The following is a 24,464-nucleotide window of genomic DNA, read 5'->3' as shown; positions in this document are numbered from 1 at the left end:
CTTCTTAATTTTTTCATAATTTATTAACCTTCCATTCTTTCAGAAAATAATTTTCCTTTAAAGAAACACTTTCTTGTTTTTTCCATAATTATTTTTATTTTGCTAAATTTTATACAATACTGCAATAAATAGCCATGTATACCTATCTTTAAATACTATTGTTTTTATTCCTAACAGATACATTCACAAAAATTGGATTACTCGGACCATATTGCTTTCCCATAAGACTAAAAATGTACTTTCCATTAGCAATACAAAAGAATAGCATTGCCCATTTCATCTCCTTTACTCTCTTCAACAGTACGTTATCATCCTATTTACTTTCTCTCAGTCGAAAACTGGAAAATTGATAGATAATAATTTCTCTAATTTGCATTTTCTTGAATATTTGTGTGAGTATCCTTCTCATGTTTACTAGTCACTTTTAGGTTCTTTTGTGAATTTCTTATTCATATATTATATTCAGGATATATTCTTTATTCTTTACTTTTACTTTATTCTTACAACTTTCCTGAATATATACATATTCATATATAATAATTCATATATAATAACTCTTATAGGAATTATTAGTACAGTGAATATATTAATCATTTATCAGTCATAAGCATTATGTTTTTCCAAGTTGTTCATGGTGTCTTTCCTCCACTTAATGTTATAGGTAGTAACAGATATCTACTTTTATATTTCTACTTTCTAAATATCCTATATTTTGGTTACCAAATTCACACATATGCCCAAGTTCTACTTTTACAGTTTTCCAAATATGTTTCTAAAGTATTTACCATGTCATCTTCCTCCCTATTGCTTATTTCATCTGGAGGATTTTTAATATATGCTGCCTTTATAGTGGTGTTTTAATTTCTGGAGAGGCAAGTACAATTTCATCACTTTTTCACAAATTGTAGGACTATATTAAAGCATTTATTTTTTCACATTTACCGAATATTTAAATATCCAAATATAAAATTTGCATGTCTTAAATTTGTTATAAAGAATATTTAAATGCCAAATCAACTCTACTGTTATTTTAATGGAGTGCTTTACTAATGGATATATTGAGTTTGCACATTAACTTGAGAAAAACGAACATTTTTGTGATGTAAAATTTTCTATCTTTGACTATAAAAGACAGTATGGAGTCTTTTTTCCAGTTAGAAAACTGGAAAAATACAAGTAATGTTGGCATATTAAGTAACAGCATCCTGCCAATGTTAATCTTCTGATTTTGATAACCGTACCAGATTAAGACAGAGAATGTGCTTAGGAAATTTCCACTCAAGTATTTTGAGGTAGAAGGGAATCCTGACTTTAACTTACTTTCAAATTCAGAAAAACAAAGCATAAAGAGAAAGAGAATAAACATAGCAAAAATTTAACAATCACGAGATCTGGGAGAACAGTGAATAGGAGTTCCTGCTTTATTCTTACAACTTTCCTGAAAGCCTCAAATTATTTCAAAACAAAAGACTGATTCTCTCTGTCTCTGTCTCTCTCTTTCTCTCTCTCACACACAGACACATACATACATACACACATACACACCTCAAGACCCCAAGACAGACTATCCAGCATGGAATTAGTTTATGTCAGGCCTTTGAGCCCAAGCTGAGCCATCGCATCCCCTGTGATCTGCACGTATAGGCCCAGATGGCCTGAAGTAACTGAAGAATCACAAAAGAAGTGAAAATGGCCTGTTCCTGCCTTAACTGATGACATTCCACCACAAAAGAAGTGAAAATGGCCAGTCCTTGACTTAACTGATGACATTCCACCACAAAAGAAGTGAAAATGGCCAGTCCTTGCCTTAAGTGATGACATTACCTTGTGAAATTCCTTTTCCTGGCTCATCCTGGCTCGTCCTGGCTCAAAAAACCTCCCCCACTGAGTACCTTGCAACCCCCACTCCTGCTCAGAGAATAACCCCTCTTTGACTGTAATTTTCCTTTACCTATCCAAATCTTATAAAACGGTCCCACCCCTATCTCCCTTCCCTGACTCCCTTTTCGTACTCAGCCCGCCTGCACCCAGGTGAAATAAACAGCCTTGTTGCTCACACAAAGCCTGTTTGGTGGTCTCTTCACATGGACGCGAGTGACATTTGGTGCCGTGCCTCGGATCGGGGAACCTCCCTTGGGAGATCAATCCCCTGTCCTCCTGTTCTTTGCTCCATGAGAAAGATCCACCTATGAACTCTGGTCCTCAGACCAATCAGCCCAAGGAACATCTCACCAATTTTAAATCAGGTAAGGAGCCTCTCTTTTTACTCTCTTCTCCAACCTCTCTGACTATCCCTCAACCTCTTTCTCCTTTCAATCTTGGCGCCATACTTCAATCTCTCCCTTCTCTTAATTTCAGTTCCTTCCTTTTCTGATAGAGACAAAGGAGACACATTTTATCCGTGGACCCAAAACTCTGGGCATTTTATCTGGACCCAGTCACGGACTCGGGAAGACAGTCTTTCCTTGGTGTTTAATCACGCAGGGACGCCTGCCTTGGTCCTTCACCCTTAGTGGCAAGTACGGCTTTTCTGGGGGGCAAGAACCCCCCAACCCCTTCTCTCCCTGTCTCTACCTCTTCTCTGCTTTTCTGGGGGGCAAGAACCCCCCAATCCCTTCTCTGTGTCTCTACCCTTTCTTCACTTTTCTGGAGGGCAAGAACCCCCCAACCCTTTCTCTCGGTGTCTCCACCCCTTCTCCGCTTTTCTGGGGGGCAAGAAGCCCCCGATCCCTTCTCTCCATGTCTCTACACCTTCTCCACTTTCCTGGGGGGCAAGCACCTCCCACCCCTTCTCACCGTGTCTCTACCCTTCTCTTTAAACTTGCCTCCTTCACTATAAGCAATCTTCCACCCCTCCATTCCTTCTTCTCCCTTAGCCTGTGTTCTCAAGAACTTTTACCTCTTCAACTCTCACCTGACCTAAAATCTAAGCGTCTTATTTTCTTCTGCAACACCGCTTGACCCCAATACAAACTCGACAGTGCTTCCAAATAGCCAGAGAACAGCACTTTCAATTTTTCCATACTACAAAACCTAAATAATTTTTGTCAAAAAATGGGCAAATGGTCTGAGATGCCTTATATCCAGGCATTTTTCACACTTCGTTCCCTCCCAAATCTCTGTTCCCAATGTGACTCCTCCCAAATCCTCTTTCTTTCCCTCCCGCCTGTCCCCTCAGTCCCAACCCCAAGCATCGCTGAGTCTTTCCAGTCTTCCTTTCCTACAGACCCATCTGACCTCTCCCCTCCTCCCCAGGCTGAGCTAAGTCCCAATTCTTCCTCAGCCTCCGCTCCTCCACCCTATAATCCTTCTATCACTTCCCCTCCTCACACCCAGTCTGGCTTACAGCTTAGTTCCATGACTAGCTCTTCCCCACCTGCCCAACAATTTCCTCTTAGAGAAGTGGCTGGAGTTGAAGGCATAGTCAGGGTACATGTACCTTTTTCTCTATCAGACCTCTCTCAGATCAGTCAGTGTTTAGGCTCTTTCTCATTAGACTTCACTAAATATATACAAGAATTCCAATATCTAACTCTGTCCTACAATTCAACCTGGAGTGACGTAAATGTCATCCTGACTTCTACCCTCTCCTGAGATGAACTGGAAAGAGTTTTTTCTCTAGCCCAATGTCATTATGATAACTGCCAGCTTCACGAGCCAGACCTCCAGGAAGGCATTAGAGCAGTTCCCTGAGAGGATCCCCAATGGAACTGTCAGGAAGATTCCCCAGGAATAGCTAGGCGAGATTACATGATTTCTTGCCTAGTTAAAGGGCTTAAAAAGGCAGCTTACAAAGCTGTTAATTATGACAAGCTTAAAGAAACTACCCAAGGTAAAGACAAAAACCCAGCCCAGTTCATGGCCTGCTTAGCAGCAACCCTTAAACGCTTTACCGCCCTAGACGCAGAAGGTCGCCTTATTCTTAATATGCATTTTATCACCCAATCCACTCCTGACATTAGGAAAAAAACTTCAAAATTTAGAATTTCTGGCCCTCAAACACCACAACAGGAATTCACCAACCTCGCCTTCAAGGTGTACCAGATGGCAACGCATTTCTGAGTTACAATTACTTGCCTCTGCTGTGAGTCAAAACCCAGTCACACTTCCAGTGTACAAGAACTTCAAAATGCCTAAGCCGCACACGCCTAAGCCACAGCAGTCAAGCATTCCTACAAGACTTCCTCCATCAGGATCTTGCTTCAAGTGCCAGAAATCTGGCCACTGGGCCAAGGAATGCCCACACTCCAGGATTCCTCCCAAGCCGTCCCATATGTGCAGGGACCCACTGGAAATCAGACTGCCCAGCTCACCTGGCAGTCACTCCTAGAGCCCCTAAAGCTCTAGCCCAAGGCTCTCTAACTGACTCCTTCCCAGATCTGCTAGGCACAGCGACTGAAGATTGACACTGCCTGATCGCCTCGGAAGCCCCCTGGACCACCACGGACACCAAGCTTTGGGTAACTCTCACAGTGGAGAGTAAGTCCATCTTCTGTTTAATTGATACGGGGGCTACACACCCCACATTACCTTCTTTTCAAGGATCTCTTTCCCTTGCCCCAATAACTGTTGTGGGTATTGCCAAGCTTCAAAACCCCTTAAAACTCCCCACTCTGGTGCCAACTTGGACAACATTCTTTTAAGCACTCTTTTTCAGTTATCCCCACCTGCCCAGTTCCCTTATTAGGCCAAGATATTTTAACCAAATTATCTGCTTCCCTGACTATTCTTGGAGTACAGCCATATCTCATTGCTGCCCTTCTTCCCAACCCAAAGCTTCCTTTGCGTCTTCCTCTCATATCCCCCCACCTTAACCCACAATCCCTCAGACCAACCACCCCAAGGAACATCTCACCAATTTTAAATTGGGTAAGCGGCCTCTCTTTTTACTCTCTTCTCCAACCTCTCTCACTATCCCTCAACCTCTTTCTCCTTATATCAACTCTACTCCCCCCATATTTGGACCTCTCACAACACAAACTACTATTCCTGTGGCCGCTGCTTTATGCATCTCTTGGCAAAAACCCACTGGAATTCCCCTAGGTAACCTTTCACCTTCTCAATGTTCCTTTACTCTTCATATCCAATGCCCAACTACATACATCACTGAAACAATTGGAGCCTTCCAACTCCATATTACAGACAAGCCCTCTGTCAATACTGGCAAACTTAAAAACATTAGCAGTAATTATTGCTTAGGAAGACACTTATCCTGTATTTCACTCCATACTTGGCTACCTTCCCCTTGCCCTTCAGACTCTCCTCCAAGGTCCGCTTCTTGTTTACTTATACCCAGTCCCGAAAATAACAGTGAAAGGTTGCTCATAGATACTCAACATTTTCTCATACACCATGAAAATCGAACCTTCCCCTCTACAGTTACCTCATCAGTCCCCATTACAACCTCTGACAGTTGCCGCCCTAGCTGGATCCCTAGGAGTCTGGGTACAAGACTCCCCCTTTCAGCACTCCCTTTCATCTTTTTACTTTGCATCTCCAGTTTTGCCTCGCACAAGGTCTCTTCTTCCTCTGTGGATCCTCCACCTACATGTGTCTACCTGCTAATTGGACAGGCACATGCACACTAGGTTTTCTTACTCCCAAAATTCAATTTGCAAATGGGACCGAAGAGCTCCCTGTTCCCCTCATGACACCGACACAACAAAAAAGAGTTATTCCACTAATTCCCTTGCTTGTCGATTTAGGACTTTCTGCCTTCACTGTTGCTCTCGGTGCTGGAAGAGCAGGCATTTCAACCTCTGTCACAACCTTCCGTAGCCTTTCTAATGACTTCTCTGCTAGCATTACAGACATATCACAAACTTTATCAGTCCTCCAGGCCCAAGTTGACTCTTTAGCTGCAGGTGTCCTCCAAAACCACCAAGGCCTTGACTTACTCACTGCTGAAAAAGGAGGACTCTGTATATTCTTAAATGAGGAGTGTTGTTTTCACCTAAATCAATCTGGCCTGGTGCGTGACAACATAAAAAAACTCAAGGATAGAGCCCAAAAACCTGCCTACCAAACAAGTAATTATGCTGAACCCTCCTGGGGACTCTCTAATTGGATGTCCTGGGGTCTCCCAATTCTTAGTCCTTTAATACCTATTTTTCTACTTCTTTTATTCGGACCTTGTATCTTCCATTTAGTTTCTCAATTCATCCAAAACTGTATCCATGCCATCACCAATCATTCTATATGACAAATATTTCTTCTAACAACCCCAAAATATCACCCCTTACCACAAAAATCTTCCTTCAGCTTAATCTCTCCCACTCTAGGTTCCCATGCCACTCCTAATCCCACTTGAAGAAGCCCTGAGAAACATCGCCCATTATCTCTCCACGCCACCCCCCAAAAAAAAATTTTCTTTGCTGCCCCAACACTTCAATACTATTTTATGTTATTTTTCTTATTAATATAAGAAGCCAGGAATGTCAGGCCTCTGAGCCCAAGCTGAGCCATCGCATCCCCTGTGACCTGCACGTATATATAGGTATATATGCCCAGATGGCCTGAAGTAACTGAAGAATCACAAAAGAAGTGAAAATGGCCTGTTCCTGCCTTAACTGATGACATTCCACCACAAAAGAAGTGAAAATGGTCGGTCCTCGCCTTAAGTGATGACATCACCTTGTGAAATTCCTTTTCCTGGCTCATCCTGGCTCAAACAAGCTCCCCTACTGAGCACCTTGCAACCCCCACTCCTGCCCGCCAGGGAACAACTCCCCTTTGACTGTAATTTTCCTTTATCTACCCAAATCCTATAAAACGGCCCCACCCCTATCTCCCTCCCTGTCTCTCTTTTTGGACTCAGTCCGTCTGCACCCAGGTGAAATAAATAGCCTTGTTGCTCACACAAAGCCTGTTTGGTGGTCTCTTCACAACAGACATGAGTGACAGTTTATATTTTATCTTATTTGCTTTAATAAAATTTTGTAGCTTCATTCCAAAGAGCATGTGTACTTTTCTTGCAGAATTTGGCCCAAAACATTGTTTTTGTCATATCTATGAACACACTGTATTTCTGATGTCCATTCTTAGCTGGTTACTGACTTTCAAAGAAAAGCTATTAATTTTTTGCATAACTCTCTCATATCTAATAATCTCACCAAATTCTTTTATTAACTCTGGTAGAAAAACGTTCAAGATCCAGGTACACCTCAGGACACAGGAATTAGATTTTCCTAGACCACAGCATTAGAAATTTGAAACTACTCTTATTTCTTTCTTTAATAGTATTTATATTAGCTATATCTTACACTTGCAAGAACATCAAAAAAATATGTTAACAACACTGATAGTAAGTATCACTCATTTTTCCTGATTTTAAAAGAGATGACTTTAATCATTTAAAATATTTAATAGTCTTTACCATATTTGTATGTTTCCTTATATAAATCTTTTTCTCTGAGTTTTAATAGGGCTGGCAGCTAAAAATCATCATATGCTTTTTTTCTACCTTTACTGATATCTTCATGTTTTTTCTATTTTTAATTTGTTGATGTAATTTATTTTGCAGGTAGATATCCCAAAATAAACATTTTATAATTCCAGTAAAAGTTTTCAGTCATCATACTATATAATTCATTCTTTATATTGATGAATTATGTTATTTAAAGTTATAGTTTAAATATTGTACTTATATTCTTAAGCGAAATTGGTCTTCTAGAGTTTTATTTTTCTAGAATAATTTTCAGATTTGCTGATTGTGTAAAATTCACTTGGAAGATTTTTCATCTTTTCTAATGTACCAGAAAAATGTCAGCAACGTATGAGTTTATCTGTTCTTGATATGTTAGAAGCTATACAGTGCTTCTAAATATTTTTCCAATTCTATAACAAATGTACTACTTGTCAAATTTTCTAGTTTACCTTAGGTGAATTTGGGTCATTTTTATAGCTACAAAACCATTAATTTCCTGTAGAAATTTATATTTCTTATACATGTTCAGGCACAACTACTGAGATAAGCAATGGTCCCGGGATGGGTTTATCACTTAGTCCTCTCCTATGATAATCCAAGGAGAAAGGTGTATGCTCCCTCATTTCCTCAGCTACAATAATATTATGCTCCAAACCCTAAAGACAGAGAAATTTCACACCTGTGTGTTCAGTTCCTCTCGAGAAACCTGGATGATCTTACCTTTGCCATAGAGATTTTCATTTCTGGCTAACTAGCTCTGTTTTGCCCAGAAAGGGAGAACTCCTTCACCAGTTTTCTTTATAGGAAAACCATCAGAGTCAAGACTCACCTCTGATTATTAACATTAGATCAGCCAAACAAGAAGCTTCTCTGATCAAGCTTCTCTGGTAGCTCAACTGCAACTGAGACCAGAGGCTAAAGAGACACGTACTATCTCCAAGAACCCCCATGACTCTCCAATAAACCTAGATTTTAATTTTTTGATGACGTATACTATGTTTCTTTGGACCTGCCATTTTACCGGGACAATTTGCCATGATTATCATTAAAAAACGGTAATTTCCACACACCAACCACATGTGTAACCTACCTCAAATTCCGCATGTCTGTGAATATCTTCTGCTCTCTGCCTGCTCAGGATAAATTCAGCTTCATTTGCTACTCTTACTAGATGATCTTTCATTGTCTGGCTAAGCAATCTGTAAAAAATGAATGTTATCAAATAAATATATGTATTCACACACAACATAAATGATTATTCACTGCTTACTGTGGAGAGGAAGGAATCCTTACTTCCTTCTTTTGACATCATACACAATGAGGTACCATTATTTCACACTAAATAATTGAGGAATGTAACAACAGCAAAAGCTTACCCTTCTGGCAATAGCAGATTGGCTTCTATCAGACTAGCCATGTAACAAAAGCAACTAAAAATACTAGATTAAAGTTGTGTTTTAATCTTTTAAAATGCACTGGAAAGTTACCAAGGCAGCCAAAATTAACCAGGGAAGATCACAGAGAAGAAAGCACACAAAAGACAATCAGTTTGACTTTTTACATTAAAGCATTTGCTATTCCCAAGTGAGAACAGAACAGCTACACAGACCTGTCACTAGTCTCACAAAGATAAACAGAAAAAAACTGAGGTTCGCAGTCTGTCAACGTGGGGGAGTCTTGGTAGACTACCCAAGAGTTACAACAGGTATCAGGCATACCCCAGAAAGCAAGAAATAGATCAGGCCTCAAAACACTGAAACAGACCTTCAGAGAACACCTGGTGATTGGTATTTAGGTTAACTGGCAGCCAAAAAGCTAAGCAAAGCTTTCAGGGCGGGGAGAAAAAAATCAGAAATAGCAATGCAGGAGGGCCATAGTAAAACCCCAGGTTTTCAGAGGACCTCAAAAGGGCTGCACACTAGGAGAAGGCAAAATAGGCCAAACTCTCACAAGAACTTTAAAAAAAAAAAAAAAAAACCCAACCCTTGAGTCAGCTCAGACCCTAAATTAATACAATCAGCTATTAGTCTAACTGCTAATCAGAAACCAAAAGGAAGTCCTTTCTAAAGGAAGATAATATCATAGAGGCTTAAATTTACCCTTGCAATTTTAAAATACAATTTTCAGCATTCAGTCACCAATTAACAGGCACAAGAGACAATATCATACAAATGAAAACTAAATAGAAACTGGTTCACATCTGGACATTGAAATGAATGTAGTTAATATGTTTAGAACTCATTGTGTAATAGAGAATTCCAATAAAGAATGAAAACTGTAAACGTACTGAAAAAATAAATAAATATAAAAATAGATTTACTGGGTTATTAAGCTCAGCCAAAAAAGGAAAAATTAACTGAAAGATAGGTCAATGACAACTAGACTGAAACATAGTAAGAAAACTTACTGAAAATTGAACAAAGTAAATAACAGACATACAGGACATGGTAAAAGGATCTAATATAAGTGTATCTATAGTGTAAGAAAGAGTAGACACATAATTAGAAAGAAGCCATATTTGAAGAGATAATGGCCAAGATTTTTCAAAATTGGGAAAAAACACTGAGCGATATGTTGATGGAGTGCTACAAAACCCAAGCAGGGTTTTCAAGGATACCCCGCTTAGGCAGTAATAGTAAAACTATCAAAGAAAAAAACTCTTAATAGCAGACAGGGGGAGAGGCCTTCAAAAGAGCAACAATAAGCCTAATGGAAGCCAGAGAAGAATGCAATGACCTATTTAAAATACTAAACAAAAATACTACCTAAAAGGCCAGGCCAGTGGCTCACACCTATAATCCCAGCACTTTGGGAGGCCCAGGCGAGAGGATCACATGAGGCCAGTAGTTCAAGACCAGCCTTGGCAATGTAGTGAGATTCCATCTCTACCAAAAAAGTTTTTTTTAATTAGCTCAGCATGGTGGTACATGCCTATGGTCCCAGCTACTCAGGAGCCTGAGGCAGAAGGATCACTTGAGTCAATGAGTTTCAAGTTATAGCTAGCTATGATCCCACCACAGCACTCCAGCCTGAGCAACAGAGAGAGATCCTGTCTCAAAACAAAAAAACCAACCACCTAAGAATTCTATCCTCTTCAAGATCAGCCTAGCTAACGTAGTGAAACCCTGTCTCTACTAAAAATACAAAAATTAGCCAGGCATGATGGCAGGTGCCTGTAATCCCAGATACTAGGGAGGCTGAGGTGGAAGAATGGCTTGAACTTGGGTGGCGAAGCTTGCAGTGAGCCGAGATCGCGTCATCGCACTCCAGCCTGGGCGACAGAGCAAGACTCCGACGAAAGAAAGAAAAAGAAAAAGAGAAAGAGAAAGAGAAAAAGAAAGAGAAAGAGAAAGAGATAGAGAAAGAGAGAAAGAGAAAGAGAAAGGAAAGAAAGGAAAGAAAGGAAAGAAAGGAAAGAAAGGAAAGAAAGGGAGGAAAGGAGGAAAGAAGGGAAGGGAAGGGAAGGGAAGGGAAGGGAAGGGAAGGGAAGGGAAGGGAAGGGAAGGGAAGGGAAGGGAAGGGAGAAAAGAATTCTATCCTCAAAAAGTATCCTTCAATAATGAGATTTAAAGGGTCCAGAATATACCACTGTCGGAAAAAAAAGAGTCTTTTTCTGAACTTCCTTTATCTGCCTAAACAGAGAAGCTCCCAAAAGAATTCAGCTTTCATCAATCCCTTCCCAGGGAGTTTTGCAACCAAGGAAGATTGACTATTATCAGTAAAGACGAGAAGTTAGTACCAGGATAAGAAATTATCTAAATAGACGTTGTTGCAAAACTGTAATATCACTTAACTATTCTCCTAAGGGCCTACTTACTATGCGCAAAATCATTAGCTTCCCCAAATGTGTCCTTCATTACCTCACTTTTACCCTATTAAAATGGTATGTATATAACCCAAATTCTAACCCCTTCCTTGAGTCACATTTTTCTGTGAATTCTTTTTTTTTTTTTTTTTTTTTTTTTTTTTTTTTTGAGATGAAGTTTTGCTCTGTCGCCCAGGCTGGAGTATAATAGCATGATCTCGGCTCACCGCAACCTCCGCCTCCTGGGTTCAAGCGACTCTCCCGCCTCAGCCTCCCAAGTAGCTGAGATTACAGGCACCCGTCATCATGCCCGGCTAATTTTTGTATTTTTAGTAGAGACGAGGGTTCACCATGTTAGCCAGGGTGGTCTTGAACTCCTGACCTCAGGTGACCCACTTGCCTTGGCCTCCCAAAGTGCTGAGATTACAGGCGTGAGCCAAAGCAGCCGGCCGAATTCTGATATACTTATTTATGACTAAAAATAGGTCTTTTTTCTTGCTAATCTGTGTTTGTCTGTTTAATTCACAGATCCCCAAACAACAAACCTAAGAGGTTAGAGGAAAACTTTTCCTCATCACCAAAAGCAAAATAAGAACATTCCATGACAAATAAAATAGGGAGGATTTGTCACCAGCCAACCAACATTCTTCATAAAGATGAAAAATAATGTAAGATTGATACAAGTCAAGGAAAACAATTGGAGCAATGAAAATGACAAACGTGGGTAAATCGAAAAGAATAATGAATATTTGCAATAATTATGTAACTTCTAGAATTAAAAAATACTGCAATCTAAAATATATAACCACAGCATACAAGGCAAGAGAAACCAAATGAATTACTATTGTAAGTTTCTTGTATCATACATAGATTGGCAAAAGAATCAGTTTATGTAAGATGTTAATTATAATATTCATACTAGAATCTCTGGGTAACCACTAAAGGTATTTAAAATAATATACAACCATCAAGTTAATGGGGAAAAAAATAAGGAACAAATACTTAGCTCAAAAGAAGGGGGGAAAAAAAAGAAACATAAGATATGGAGCAAATATAAAGGACATAAATAATAAGATGATAAATTTTAATCTAAACGTATCAGAAATACATAGAAAGTAAACATTTAGTAGTAAAATTATTGTCAAATCAATTTTTTTAAGTATATGATGCTTGTAAGTGACATGATTTCAATATAAGGTTGAACAAAGATTGAAAAGCATAGTTTCAGAAAACATGAACAATTTTTAAAAGCTAAAAGAAAGATAATAAACTTGTATTAGTATAAGAAGCAAACAGAAATAACAAGATAAACCTGTTAAATTAATAAAAGGATAAATGAACTACACACACAGAAATTTAGTATTTTGAGATTCTAAATTTGTATGCTCCTAAGAATACGGCCTACTACCAGATATAGAATATAAAAAGTTATAGAATACTTTTTAACCTGACCTGACTGACATATCGAGAACATTATACCCAGTAAGAGAATAATAAATATCATTTTCAGGTAAACATGGAATATATACAAAAAATAGGCAAAATGTGGGGTCATAAAGCAATTTATAGCGAATTTCAAGTGATAAAATCATACTGAGTATGTTCTTTGATATACTTCAATTAAACTAGAAATAACACGATATAGATCACTCTGCAAGAAGCTCTAAGCTGACCACCAATTTTCCTAACCTCCTGTTATCCACAGCATTATGTAATCTTCTCCTTTACAGTGTAGGAAGGAGATGGGACTTGCCTCTAAGCAAGAAAATATGGCAACAATGAAGGAATAACACTTCAATAATTACATTAAACAAGACGGTAACTTGCATCTTGCTAGCAGACTCTATTGACACTCTCCCTTAATGGCTAAGCTAAAGAAACCTGCCATGTTATGAGCTGCCCTGTGTAGAGGCCTCCACGGCAAGGAGCTGAGTAGAGCCCCAGACAACAGCTCACAAGGAATTCAGATTCTCAGTCTAACGACTCAGAATGAACTGAATTCTGCCAACAGTCACATGATCATGGAAGCAGATCCTTTCCTAGTCAAACCTCAAATAAAACTGCAACTCTGGCCAACACCTTAACTGCAGCCTTGTAAGTGAACCTGAAGGAGAGGCCCAACTAAGCCATGCCTAGATTCCTGACCAAAAAAAATTGAGATAATAAATGTATGTTTCTTTAAGGCTAAGTTGTGATAATATTATTAACATAGCAGTCATTAAGTAATATCATTCCATGTCTAAAAACTAAAGAATGCAACTCTGAAAAAAACTCACACATAAAAGAATATATCATAATGGAAATTAGGAAATGTTTGCAGTAAAACGTAGTAAAAACAATGTGCCAAAATCTGTGGATTTAGATAAACCTTAAACCAATGCTTAGAGGGAAACTGATATACTGAATAAAAACACTAAAGAAGAAAAAAAATGTCAAAATAAATTATGCAAGTATTGAACTGAAGAAATTAGAAAAAGAACAGCCAGTGAACACTGAAAGTAAACTAAGGATAAGAACAGAAATTAAATAGAAAATAAAAATACACTTTAGAAGATAAAGTTAAAAGTTATTTGAAATACTGAAAAAATCCAAAACAAATATGTAAACAATTAAAATTAATAATTGAATTTAGAAAGGTCATTGGGTTTAAGGCAAATACACAAAAATCAACTAGATTCTTTTTATAGGTTACTAACAAAGTAAAAACGATTTTTAAATACTATTTGAAAAGCATTCAAAACCATCAAAATATGTAGGAAAAGGAAAGAAAAATGTGCTAGAATTCTGCATGTCAAACAGAAAGAATGGTAAAAGAAGTTAAAAAAAAAACTTAAAGAAAAAAGTATACTATGTTCATGAAAGGGAAAGGCCTGTATTATAAAGATATCAATTCTCCACAAAGCTATTTATAGATACAGTCCAATCAAAATCCTAGTAGGTCTCTCTGCATAATCTGATGAGTTCAAATTTAATTCTAAAAGCCATAGAAAATGTAAACAAACAAGAATACGTGAGACATTCTTGAAGAGGGGAACAGAGATGAAAATCATGATAATGATATTAAATGACTTAAAAGTAAGATGGTCTTTTCCAAAAACTGGTCTTAGATCAACTGATGCTCATATGGACAAATTAACCTTGACTTCTACCTCAAACCATACAAACAAACCAATTCCAAACGAATCCTAGAGAAGACCTAAAGATTTCAGGAAGTTTAAAAAGTTTCTAGAAGATTACATAAGAGAGCATCTTCCTGGCTGGGTCAATGTAAAGACTTACTGCATCAAACAAAAATACACAAAACATAAGAAAAATAGTGACAAAATGAACCACATCAAAATTTAAAGACTTGTGTTTATGAAAGCCACTACTAAGAGAATTAAAAACCAAACTTCAGAGAGGGAGAATATATTTGGAATAATTACAACTAATGAGAAACTGATATCTTAAAAATATTAAAAAGCCTCTTACAAATAAAAGAAAATGATCACAATTTTTAAAATGGGAAAAGAACACAAGCACTTCACAAAAGAAGATTTCCAAATGGTGAATAAGATTACGAAAAGTTGTTCAGCAATACTAGTAATCAAGGAAATAAAAATTAAAACTATAAAATATACTATACTCCACCAGAATGGCTATATGTTTAAAAGGCTGGCATTACCAAGTTATATCAAAGATGTGAAGTAACATGGACTCTTATAATCACAGAATATATTAATTAAAATGTTCATGGCAATTATTTACAATAACCAAACATTAGCAACTACCCAAATGTCCATTAAAAATATAGCTAATTTTTAAAATGTTGGACTTTCATAAAGTAAAATCCTAAGTAGGAACAAAAAGAATTAGTATTATGCATAACAATATGAATTTCACTAACAATATTGAGCAAAAACACACAAAAATATAAAATGTATGAACTGCCTTATATAAAGATAAAAATTAAAAAAATAAAACTATGGTATTAGAAGTTAAGAGATTAAGAAATGGCTACCTTCAGTGCTACCTCTATATAAAGGGACTCATATGGAACACTGATAATGCCTACAGAGTTCTAAATCTTATAATAAAATGTCTTGGATGTATAAACAAATGACCCATGCTGATTAATGCTTTTATAACACCATTTACTTATAAACATATCAACAGAATGATTCACTTTATGTAATCTGGAACATGTTTGTTATGTATAGGTCTTCTAAACTTCCTTCTTTAATAGGAGTCGGGAAGATAGAGTGTACAGGGATAGAATTATTATTATTATTATTATTATTATTATCATTATTATTATTAGGGACAAGGTCTCGCTCTGTCACCCAGGCTGAAGTGCAGTGGTGCAATTATGGCTCACAGAAACCTCAACCTCCCAAGCTCAAGTGATCTGCCTACCTCAGTCTGCTGAGTACCTGGGACTACTTACATGTGCCATCGTATCCTGCAAGTTATTTTGGCGTTATAGAGACAGGGTCTCACTATGTTGTCTACATTGGTCTCAAACTCCTGAGCTCAAGGGATCCTACTGCCTTAGCCTCCCAAAGTGCTGAAATTATGGGCATGAACATACATGGCCTGTAAGGATTATTTTTTAAATTTATATAACAAAAGTGGCTAAAAAGTGCCACTAGAAAATGCCCACCTACAAAAGTTACACCCAGCAGTCATCAACAATGACATGAACTTACTCCCATTCCACAGGGCACTTGCCTCACTTTGTAGCAATGTTTTTATTTAAAATATAAATAAGGCCAGGTACAGTGGCTCATGCCTATAATCCCAGCACTTAGAATTAAGACTGCTTGAGCCCAGGAGCTTGAGACCAGCCTGGGTAAAATAAAGAGACCTCTTCTCTACAAAAAAAATTAAAAATAAAATAAAAAAAAAAATTAGCTGAGCATGGTGGTGCATACCTGTAGTCTCAGCTACTCAAGAGGCCAAGGCAGGAGAATCACCTGAGCCCAGGAGGTGGAGGCTGCAGTGAACTGTGATGTTATCACTGCACTGCAGCCAGGGCGACAAAGTAAGACTCTGTCTCAAAAAACAAACAAACAAAAAAACAAACAGAAACATGGATCCACAGCAATGATCACACTTTTTTTTTTTTTTTTTTTTTTTTTTTTGGAGATAGAGTCTCACTCTGTTGCCCAGGCTAGAGTGCAGTGACAGGATCTCGACTCACTGCAACCTCCGCTTCCTGGGTACAAGTGATTCTCATGTCTCAGCCTCCCAAGTAGCTGGGATTACAGGTACATGAGCCACCACCCCCAGCTAATTTTTGTATTTTTAGTAGAGACAGGGTTTCACCATGTTGGCCAGGCTGGTCTTGAATTCCTGACCTAAAATGATCCACCTGCCTTGGCCGTCCAGGGTGCTGGAATTACAGGCGTGACCCACCGCACCCTGCCAGCACTCTTAATAATGTGCTATATGAACACGTTCCCACAGTGCAGAAAAACATGTGGAAAATATTCCTTGAGAATCAATGAATTTCACTACAACACTATCTATGAAAGTGAGAATCTTAAATAATCAAAATATACAATCATACAATAAAAGTAGATTGTTCCAAATTGACAAAATGATGTCCACAATATACGCTAAGAGGAAAAATAAACCTGAGGAATATTATGAATAATATGAGCTTGGGGAACATATAAAAGAAAATATACTTTATTTTAATTGCCAATAATCTAGAACAGGGGTCAGCAAATTAAGGTATGTGTATCAAATCTAGCCTGCCAACAGTTTTTGGTTAGTACATTCTATAGGAGCACAACTAGGCCCATTTGTTTAAGTGTTATCCATGGCTGTTTTCAAATCACCATACTACACTGAGTTGACCAGTTGTGAAAAAGACCATGTGTACTGCAAGGCCTAAAGAACTATCTGGCCTTTTACAGAAAAAGCACATGTCTGGGCTAGCGAGTGAGGCTTAAGTCCTATCTGGCCTTTTACAGAAAAAGCACATGTCTGGGCTAGCGAGTGAGGCTTAAGTCCTCCTCCTTATATTTCTCTGTTCTTTGAAGCTTTACAACAATCAACAATCAAAAGAAAGGAAAACAGAAAATCCTTAAAGAAAATAAAGAAGCTTTCTGCCATTCTATCACTTTGTTTCGATCTCTATTAGGCTCACATACACTATCATAATTTGAATCCAGCTCTGTCAGACTCTCTCTTCTATCCCCAAACTGTCTTCCAGCTACTTTAGAAGTTAGTGCAATACCTTATCTGTGATTTTGGGATGACATCATCAGGGTATTTCTTTTCAAATGCTATTAAACAGTACTCATTTAGGCATTACAGACAAAAACAATCCCTAGTGTAATTTTAAAACCCACTAATGAATAACTTCCTCTGATTCTACAGATAGAGAAAGCAAGGGCTTTCAAGAGTACAGATGTGAAATACTAGTTTGGGTTCTTAGTTTCCCTCTAGAGACCTAAAACCACATTGTGAATTTAACATCAATATATTGCCTTTGCCTTGTACTTTCAAACATTAATTGAATTGATTAGTCAATGGCACACTATCCTACTAGTCCCCAAACAAGTAACCTCAAAGTTACTCTAGTCTCTTTCCTCTTCTCTACCACCATCCTCCAGGCCCCTAATCAATCAACAAATCTTGTCAATATTTCCTTTGTAATATTCTCAGCTTTAATTTATGCTGTTTCATAGCCAATGCCCTAAAAATAAACGTTTCATCATTTCATACACATTATAACAATAAATCTTTTGAGTGCTAATTCTGATCTTTTAACATTTTTGTGCCTCTGCCTTTTAAAAACACTGTCAAACATCTGTTCAACACCTATTACATTATAGACTAGGCTAAGCAGCAAAGATGACCTTTCATTATATTTTAGTTGGGGAAAAAGAGAATACACTGGAGTCCTTTCCAGCTTGAAATTCATATTAATATAAGTGCTATGGTAGACATACCCTAATGTGACCTCCAGTGAGTCGTGGCTTTATATGATCCCAACCCCCTGAGTTCAACCTGGGCAAAATCTGGCACTTCCTTCTAGCAAACAGAATATGGTAAAGATTATGGGATAATCATTCCTTAATTAGGTTACTTTACATGCCAATGGTGATGGGATAATCACTCTGGTACTTATGTAATAAAGCTCTGCCCTAGCACACTGCAGAGATTCTCCTGCCACCCTTGAAGAAGAAGTAAGTGGCTATGTGTGACAAGGCCATGAGACAGGGAAGTATGGACAGCCTGTAGGATCTGAGAGCATCCTCACAGTGACAGTAAACAAGAAAATGGGAAACTCAGTCCCACAACAGCATGGAACTGAATTCTGCCAAGAAATTTGTGACCCCAAGCTCCAGAAAGAAATGCAGTTTGACCAACACCTTTATTGTAGACTTGTAAAACCCTAAGCAGAAGATCCAGCTGAGTCTAGACTGCTGACCCATAGAAACTGTAGGATAGTAAACATAAAATTGTTTCAAGCTGCAAAATTTGTGGGAATTTGTTATAAAATAAGCAATACAAATAAAATTAGAACATAAAAATACGTTTGCTATCATATCTCTACAGAAGCAAAGATCACAATAATCTACTAAAGATGAAAAAAAGCTCCAATAGAAAATTAGAGCACGAAGATGAGCCTTAAACAAAGGGCAAAAGCAACAAAGAGAGAAAGATACTTCAGATAACAGTATGAACAAAGTTATCAAGAGAAAAATTTTTTTTTTTCCTTGAGATGGAGTCTCACTCTGTCACCAGGCTAGAGTGCAGTGGCGCTATCTCATCTGACTGCAACCTCTGGCTCCCTGGTTCAAGCGATTCTCCTGCCTCAACCTCCTGAGTAACTGGGATTACAGGCATGCGCCACCACGCCCAGGTAATTTTTGGATTTTTAGTAGAGACGGGATTTCACTTTGTTGGCCAGGATGCTCTCGATCTCCTGACCTCATGATCCACCCGCCTTGGCCTACAAAAGTGCTGGGATTACAGGCGTTGAGCCACCACGACCGGCCAAGAAAAAATCTTGTGTGTTCCATTTTCAAGAGAACCAAAACATCCCTTTCTATTATGTAGTTTTCAAGATGTCCATTTACTGACACATACACTCAGATAGGTAGACGGATAATTTTCTGTCTTGATGTTTCATTCATTTTTCTGGTTATGTAGCATTTAAAAACCATGCAACACTTTAATAATGAAGCAACAAGTGAAAGCTCCCAACCCTCTTTCCTGTTCACTTTTCGGAATACATCACCACCATCAGTAGTTTATGTTCCTGTCCTTACATTTATCTAAACTTATAGAAACATACACAGTATTTATGTTCATATGTATGAAACACATACAGTATTTATGTGCATATATATACAAATGTACATGTTCGTGTGTTTTGTAAAAATATTTTTAAATATTTAAGAAGTCATACTATACTACTTGTATATTTTACTTAACCGTATACCAGTATGTAATCAGAACAGCTTCAAGTGGCTCATGTGGATGGAGTGTACCGTAATTTATCAAAATAGTCCCCTATCCAGAGATCATTCATTCTTTCATTCTCTGCCCCGTTAAGATATCCATTATTTATCCAGTTACTGAAGCTAGAAATATCAGTCGTATCTTCCTTCTTCAGCATCCTACAGATCTAATAGACTGAGTACTGCCCATTCTACCTCTGCAATAACTTTAATAGTTATTTTTCTCTTTTTTTTTTTTTTTTTTTTTTTTTTTTGGTGAGACAGAGTCTCGCTCCGTTACCCAGGCTGGAGGGCAGTGGCATGATCTCAGCTCACTGCAACCTCCGCCTCCCTGGTTCAAGCGATTCTCCTGCCTCAGCCTCCGAGTAACTGGGACTACAGAAGCCCGCCACCACACCTGGCTAATTTTTTGTATTTTTAGTAGAGACGGGGTTTCACCATCTAGATCTAGCCAGGACGGTCTAGATCTCCAGACCTCGTGATCCACCCACCTCAGCCTCCCAATGTGCTGGAATTATAGGTGTGAGCCACTACGCCTGGCCAAAAGTTGTTTATCTTTGTAACATTTTCCAGTGCCCTTCACTGGAAACTCACTGGCACTCAGGATCATGTCTTTGATTATTATAATAGCTTCCAATCCAACTTCTTTCCATGAGTCTTACTATTCTTGCCCATTCTTCACTGGGGTCATCTTTCTAAAATGAAGATCTGATCATCACTGTATCATTAACAAGGTATCAGTCATCAGCCAGCTTCCCATGATCTACAAAAGAGACTACTTTGCATGGCTTATAAATCAGTCTCATTGTTGTTAAAATTTTATACTCTAAGAACTCCAGGTCAGGAACTACTTTCCCAAACATTACACCCTATTACTATACACTCCTTTGCCACTGTTCCTACTGTCCCGGGAATGACCTCACTTCATATTCCATCTAACCTACCTTCAAAGCTAAACCAAAGTAAAGGTTCACTACAAAACCTTTCCTGATCCCACACCTGCTTTCTCTCCATAGAAGTAATCCCCTACCAAAGTGCATAAGCCTCTTTTTTAGTACTTGTTATTTTGAAACTTTCTGTATAACACATTTTCAATTATGTATTTACAAATCTGTCTTCCATTTGACAATGCACCAACCATTTATAATTTTTCTTTACATAACCAAAGCATAGAACAGTGCCTGATCATTGCTGGGGACACAGCAGCACCTATAAGGAAAAGAAATTCTTTGAATATCCACTTCTGCCAGTCACTTTTAAGCTGCTAACTGTAAGGAATACAAACATGAATAACACTGTCCACAAAGAGTTCACAATCTCGTATGGAAAGTTATAGGACTATATATAAATAGCAAGATAACTGCAAAAAGGTTCTTAAGGTTCTTAAAACATGTTCTTCTCTTAACTTCTGCAATAATATATAGCACTTTCTTGGTTTTCCTCCTATCTAGCGGCTTTTTCTTCACTGTCCCCTTTGCTACATCCTCCGCTGCACTACCTACAAATCTTGTAATGTCCAAGAGCTCAGCTGTGTGTTCTTTCCTCCCTCTAAATTATTTCATCCAGTTCTATGACTTTTAATCCCACCTACATAGTACTAATTCCTGTGTTTATATCTCTAACACTATCCTTAGTCTCCTATATTTCAGACTCACAGAGCCAACTGTCCAACTAAAATCTTAACTTGGATACCCAATAGAGCATTTCAAATCCAACATTTCCAAAGCAGAGCTCTTGATTCTACCTACTCACTGCCAATAATACCTCTTCCCCACCACTACCTCAGTTTGTTCCACCACAATAAATAAATAGCACCAAAGTCCACTCAAACCCAAGAAATAATCTTGGATTTTGTCATTTTCTCACCTCCAAATCCCATTCATAAAAGCAAGTTCTACTGCCTTAACTATTAAATACATCACATATATGTTTACTTCTCTCCATCATCATTGCTACCACATCATTCTAAGTCACCACTCCCTCTTTTATAGAATACTTCAGTAATATCTTCACTGATTTATCTGCTCTCATTCTTGCCCTGTATACTGATCCTATCACAATTCATATTTCTAAGAATGTAAGTCATGGTATTGGGAAAGCTGGATATCAACATACAAAAGAATAAAATTGAGCCAGGCGCAGTGGCTCACACCTGTAATCCCAACACTTTGGGAGGCTGAGGCGGGCAGATCACGAGGTCAGGAGTTCGAGACCAGCCTGGCCAACATGGTGAAACCCCGTCTCTACTAAAAATACAAAAATTAGCTGGGCATGGTGGTGGTCACCTGTAATCCCAGCTACTCAGGAGGCTGAGGTAGGAGAATCGCTTGAACCTGGGAAGTAAAGGTTGCAGTGAGCCAAGATGGCACCACTGCACTCCAGCCTGGGCAACAGAGCAAGATTCTATCTCACAAAAAAGAAAAAAGAAATTGGATACTTGTTGCTATGGTTTGAATATCTGTATCCCCCTCCAAAATTCTTGCAGAAACCTAATCTCCAATGCAATAGTATTAAGAGATGAGGCCTTTCTGACGTCATTAGGTCATAACGGCTCCTCCCTAGTGAATGGAATTAAGGCCTTTAAAGAACAGTCATCACACAATGTTTAAGCCTCTTCTGCCCTTTCGGCTTCTACCACGTGAAGACACAGTGCTCAAAGTGCCATCTTAGAAGCAGAGACCCAGCCCTCATCACACACTAAAACCTGCCAGTGTCTTAATCTTGGACTTCTAAGCCTCTAAAACTGTGAGAAATAAATTGCTATTATTTATAAATTACCCAGTCTCAGGTATTTTTTATAGCAGCATACAGAGACTAAGGCACTTACATTATATACAAAATTACCTCAAAATGGATCAAAGACCTAAATGTAGGAGTTATAACAATAAAACTCCTAAAAGAAAACATAAGGAAAAGCTTCATGACCCTGAATTTGGCAATGATTTCTAGGATGTAATACCAAAAGCACAGGCAATAACAGAAAAAAAATAGATAAACTGGACTACATCAAAATTTCTGGGCCAGGTAAACCAGCTCACACCTGTAATCCCAACACTGCGGGAGGCTAAAGCAGGAAGATTGCTTGAGCTCAGGAATTTGAGCCCAGCCTGGGCAACATAGTGAGACTCCATGTCTATTTTTAAAAAGATAAAGGAAAAAGGAAAAAACAACAACAATAACAACCTTCTGTGCATCAAAGGACAAAACCAACAGAGTGAAAAGACAACCCCAGTGGCTCATGCCTATCATTCCTGCACTTTGGGAGGCCAAGTCAGAAGGGCTGCTTGAGCCCAGGAGCTCAAGACCAGCCTGGACAACATAGCAAGACCCTATCTCTACCCAAAAAAAAAAAAAAATAGCTGGGCATGGTGGCATGTGCCTGTGGTCCCAACTACTCAGGAGGGAAGTGGGAGGATCACATTAGCCAGGAGTATGTAGCTGCCATAAGCCACTGCACTCCAGCCTGTATAACAGAGACCCTGCCTGTTTCAAAAACAAAATAAACAAATAAGCAAAACAAACAAACAACGCTGTAAGTTATATCATGCCACTTCTCTATTAAACACTCTGCTCTTACTGAATAAGGTTTAATCCAATTTCTTAGCATAGCTTACAGGGCCTTATATGAGCTGAATATTGAAAAGTTCTCTTGACATTCCCAAGCCTTACTCTCTTTCTTGCTGATTTTGTTCCAGTCACTCTGGCCTTCAATTTGTTTAAATAATACACAAATACTATTCACTCCTTATGGCCTCTGCTCTTGCTGTTTCCTCACCTTAAAATGTTGTGACATACATCTCAAAAGGGTTAGTTACTTCTCTTCATTCAAACTGCTTCCCCTTCACAAGATTTTTCTAAACACTCCATACTCCCTAAAAGCCAATATGTTTATTCTCATGGCATCACTCTGCTTTGTTTTCTTCTAAGCATTTATTACTATCTAAATTGTCTTATTTTGATTACTTGTTTATTATTTGTTCTCTCCTTTATGACAGCATAGACTTATTCACAGCTATATCCTCAGATTCCAGAATAGTACCTGGCATACGGATTATAATCAATAAATAGATACTGAATGAATGATAAAAAATGAGTGCCACAAACCACTCCCAATCTACTTTTTTGTCCTTTCTTTATATTCAAAACCTTAATTCCTTCATATCCATTTCATTCCTCTTTCCCTCTGAGGAATATTCTGCAATTCTATCCTACAAAGACCTTTACTTTATGTCAACCTTTATTTTTAATATCGTTTTTGCTACATGTTCCAGGCTGGTCTCGGAAATCCTGGCCTCAAGTGATCCTCCCACCTCAAATTCCCAAGTAGCTAGGACTACAGGTGCATACTATCTAATTTTTTGTAAAGACATACAGGCTCATGCTATGTTGCTGAGGCTGGTCTTCAACTCCTGGGCTCAAGCAATCCTCCCACCTTAGTCTCCCAAAGTGCTGGGATTACAGGAGTGAACCACAATGCCCAGCTTATTTTATGTCAGTCTTATCCCTAATGATTATTGTAGATACAGCATATACTTGTTTATAGAATATCTTATAAACATTCTGTTAGAATTATATGTGTATTACTCTATTCTCTCAGAAGATGTGCTTCCTTAACCAGAACTGATTAAGAAAGCAGGGAAGGAAAAAGGAAAAATCTTTAAAAAAAAGAGTAAAAAAAATTTTTCCTTTTTTTTTTTTTTAAATAAACATATCTAACAGGTACTGTTTAGGTAGGCTATACCCCATCATTATTTGATGAGTGGATAGTTTG

At 38.2% G+C, this 24,464-nt stretch overlaps 2 protein-coding genes across 7 annotated transcripts in view; one reads left to right on the top strand and one right to left on the bottom strand.

Moving 5' to 3' along the window:
• RPS3A (ribosomal protein S3A) overlaps window positions 1–24,464 on the top strand; it is a 1,130,248-nt gene that overhangs the window by 776,378 nt on the left and 329,406 nt on the right. The gene's annotated exons all lie outside the window — the stretch shown is intronic.
• Window positions 1–24,464, bottom strand: part of LRBA (LPS responsive beige-like anchor protein) — a 758,453-nt gene that overhangs the window by 484,181 nt on the left and 249,808 nt on the right. For all 4 annotated transcript variants that reach the window (XM_050791167.1, XM_050791166.1, XM_050791168.1 and 1 more), the window contains one exon: window positions 8,517–8,625. In XM_050791167.1, coding sequence (XP_050647124.1) covers window positions 8,517–8,625 — 109 coding nt within the window. The remainder of the gene's footprint in view (window positions 1–8,516; window positions 8,626–24,464) is intronic.

The sequence above is a fragment of the Macaca thibetana genome, chromosome 5, assembly GCF_024542745.1.
Source record: "Macaca thibetana thibetana isolate TM-01 chromosome 5, ASM2454274v1, whole genome shotgun sequence".
Taxonomy (NCBI): Eukaryota; Metazoa; Chordata; class Mammalia; order Primates; family Cercopithecidae; genus Macaca; species Macaca thibetana.
The sequence above is the reverse complement of the archived record's forward strand: the minus strand, read 5'-3'. Positions and strand labels throughout refer to the sequence as shown.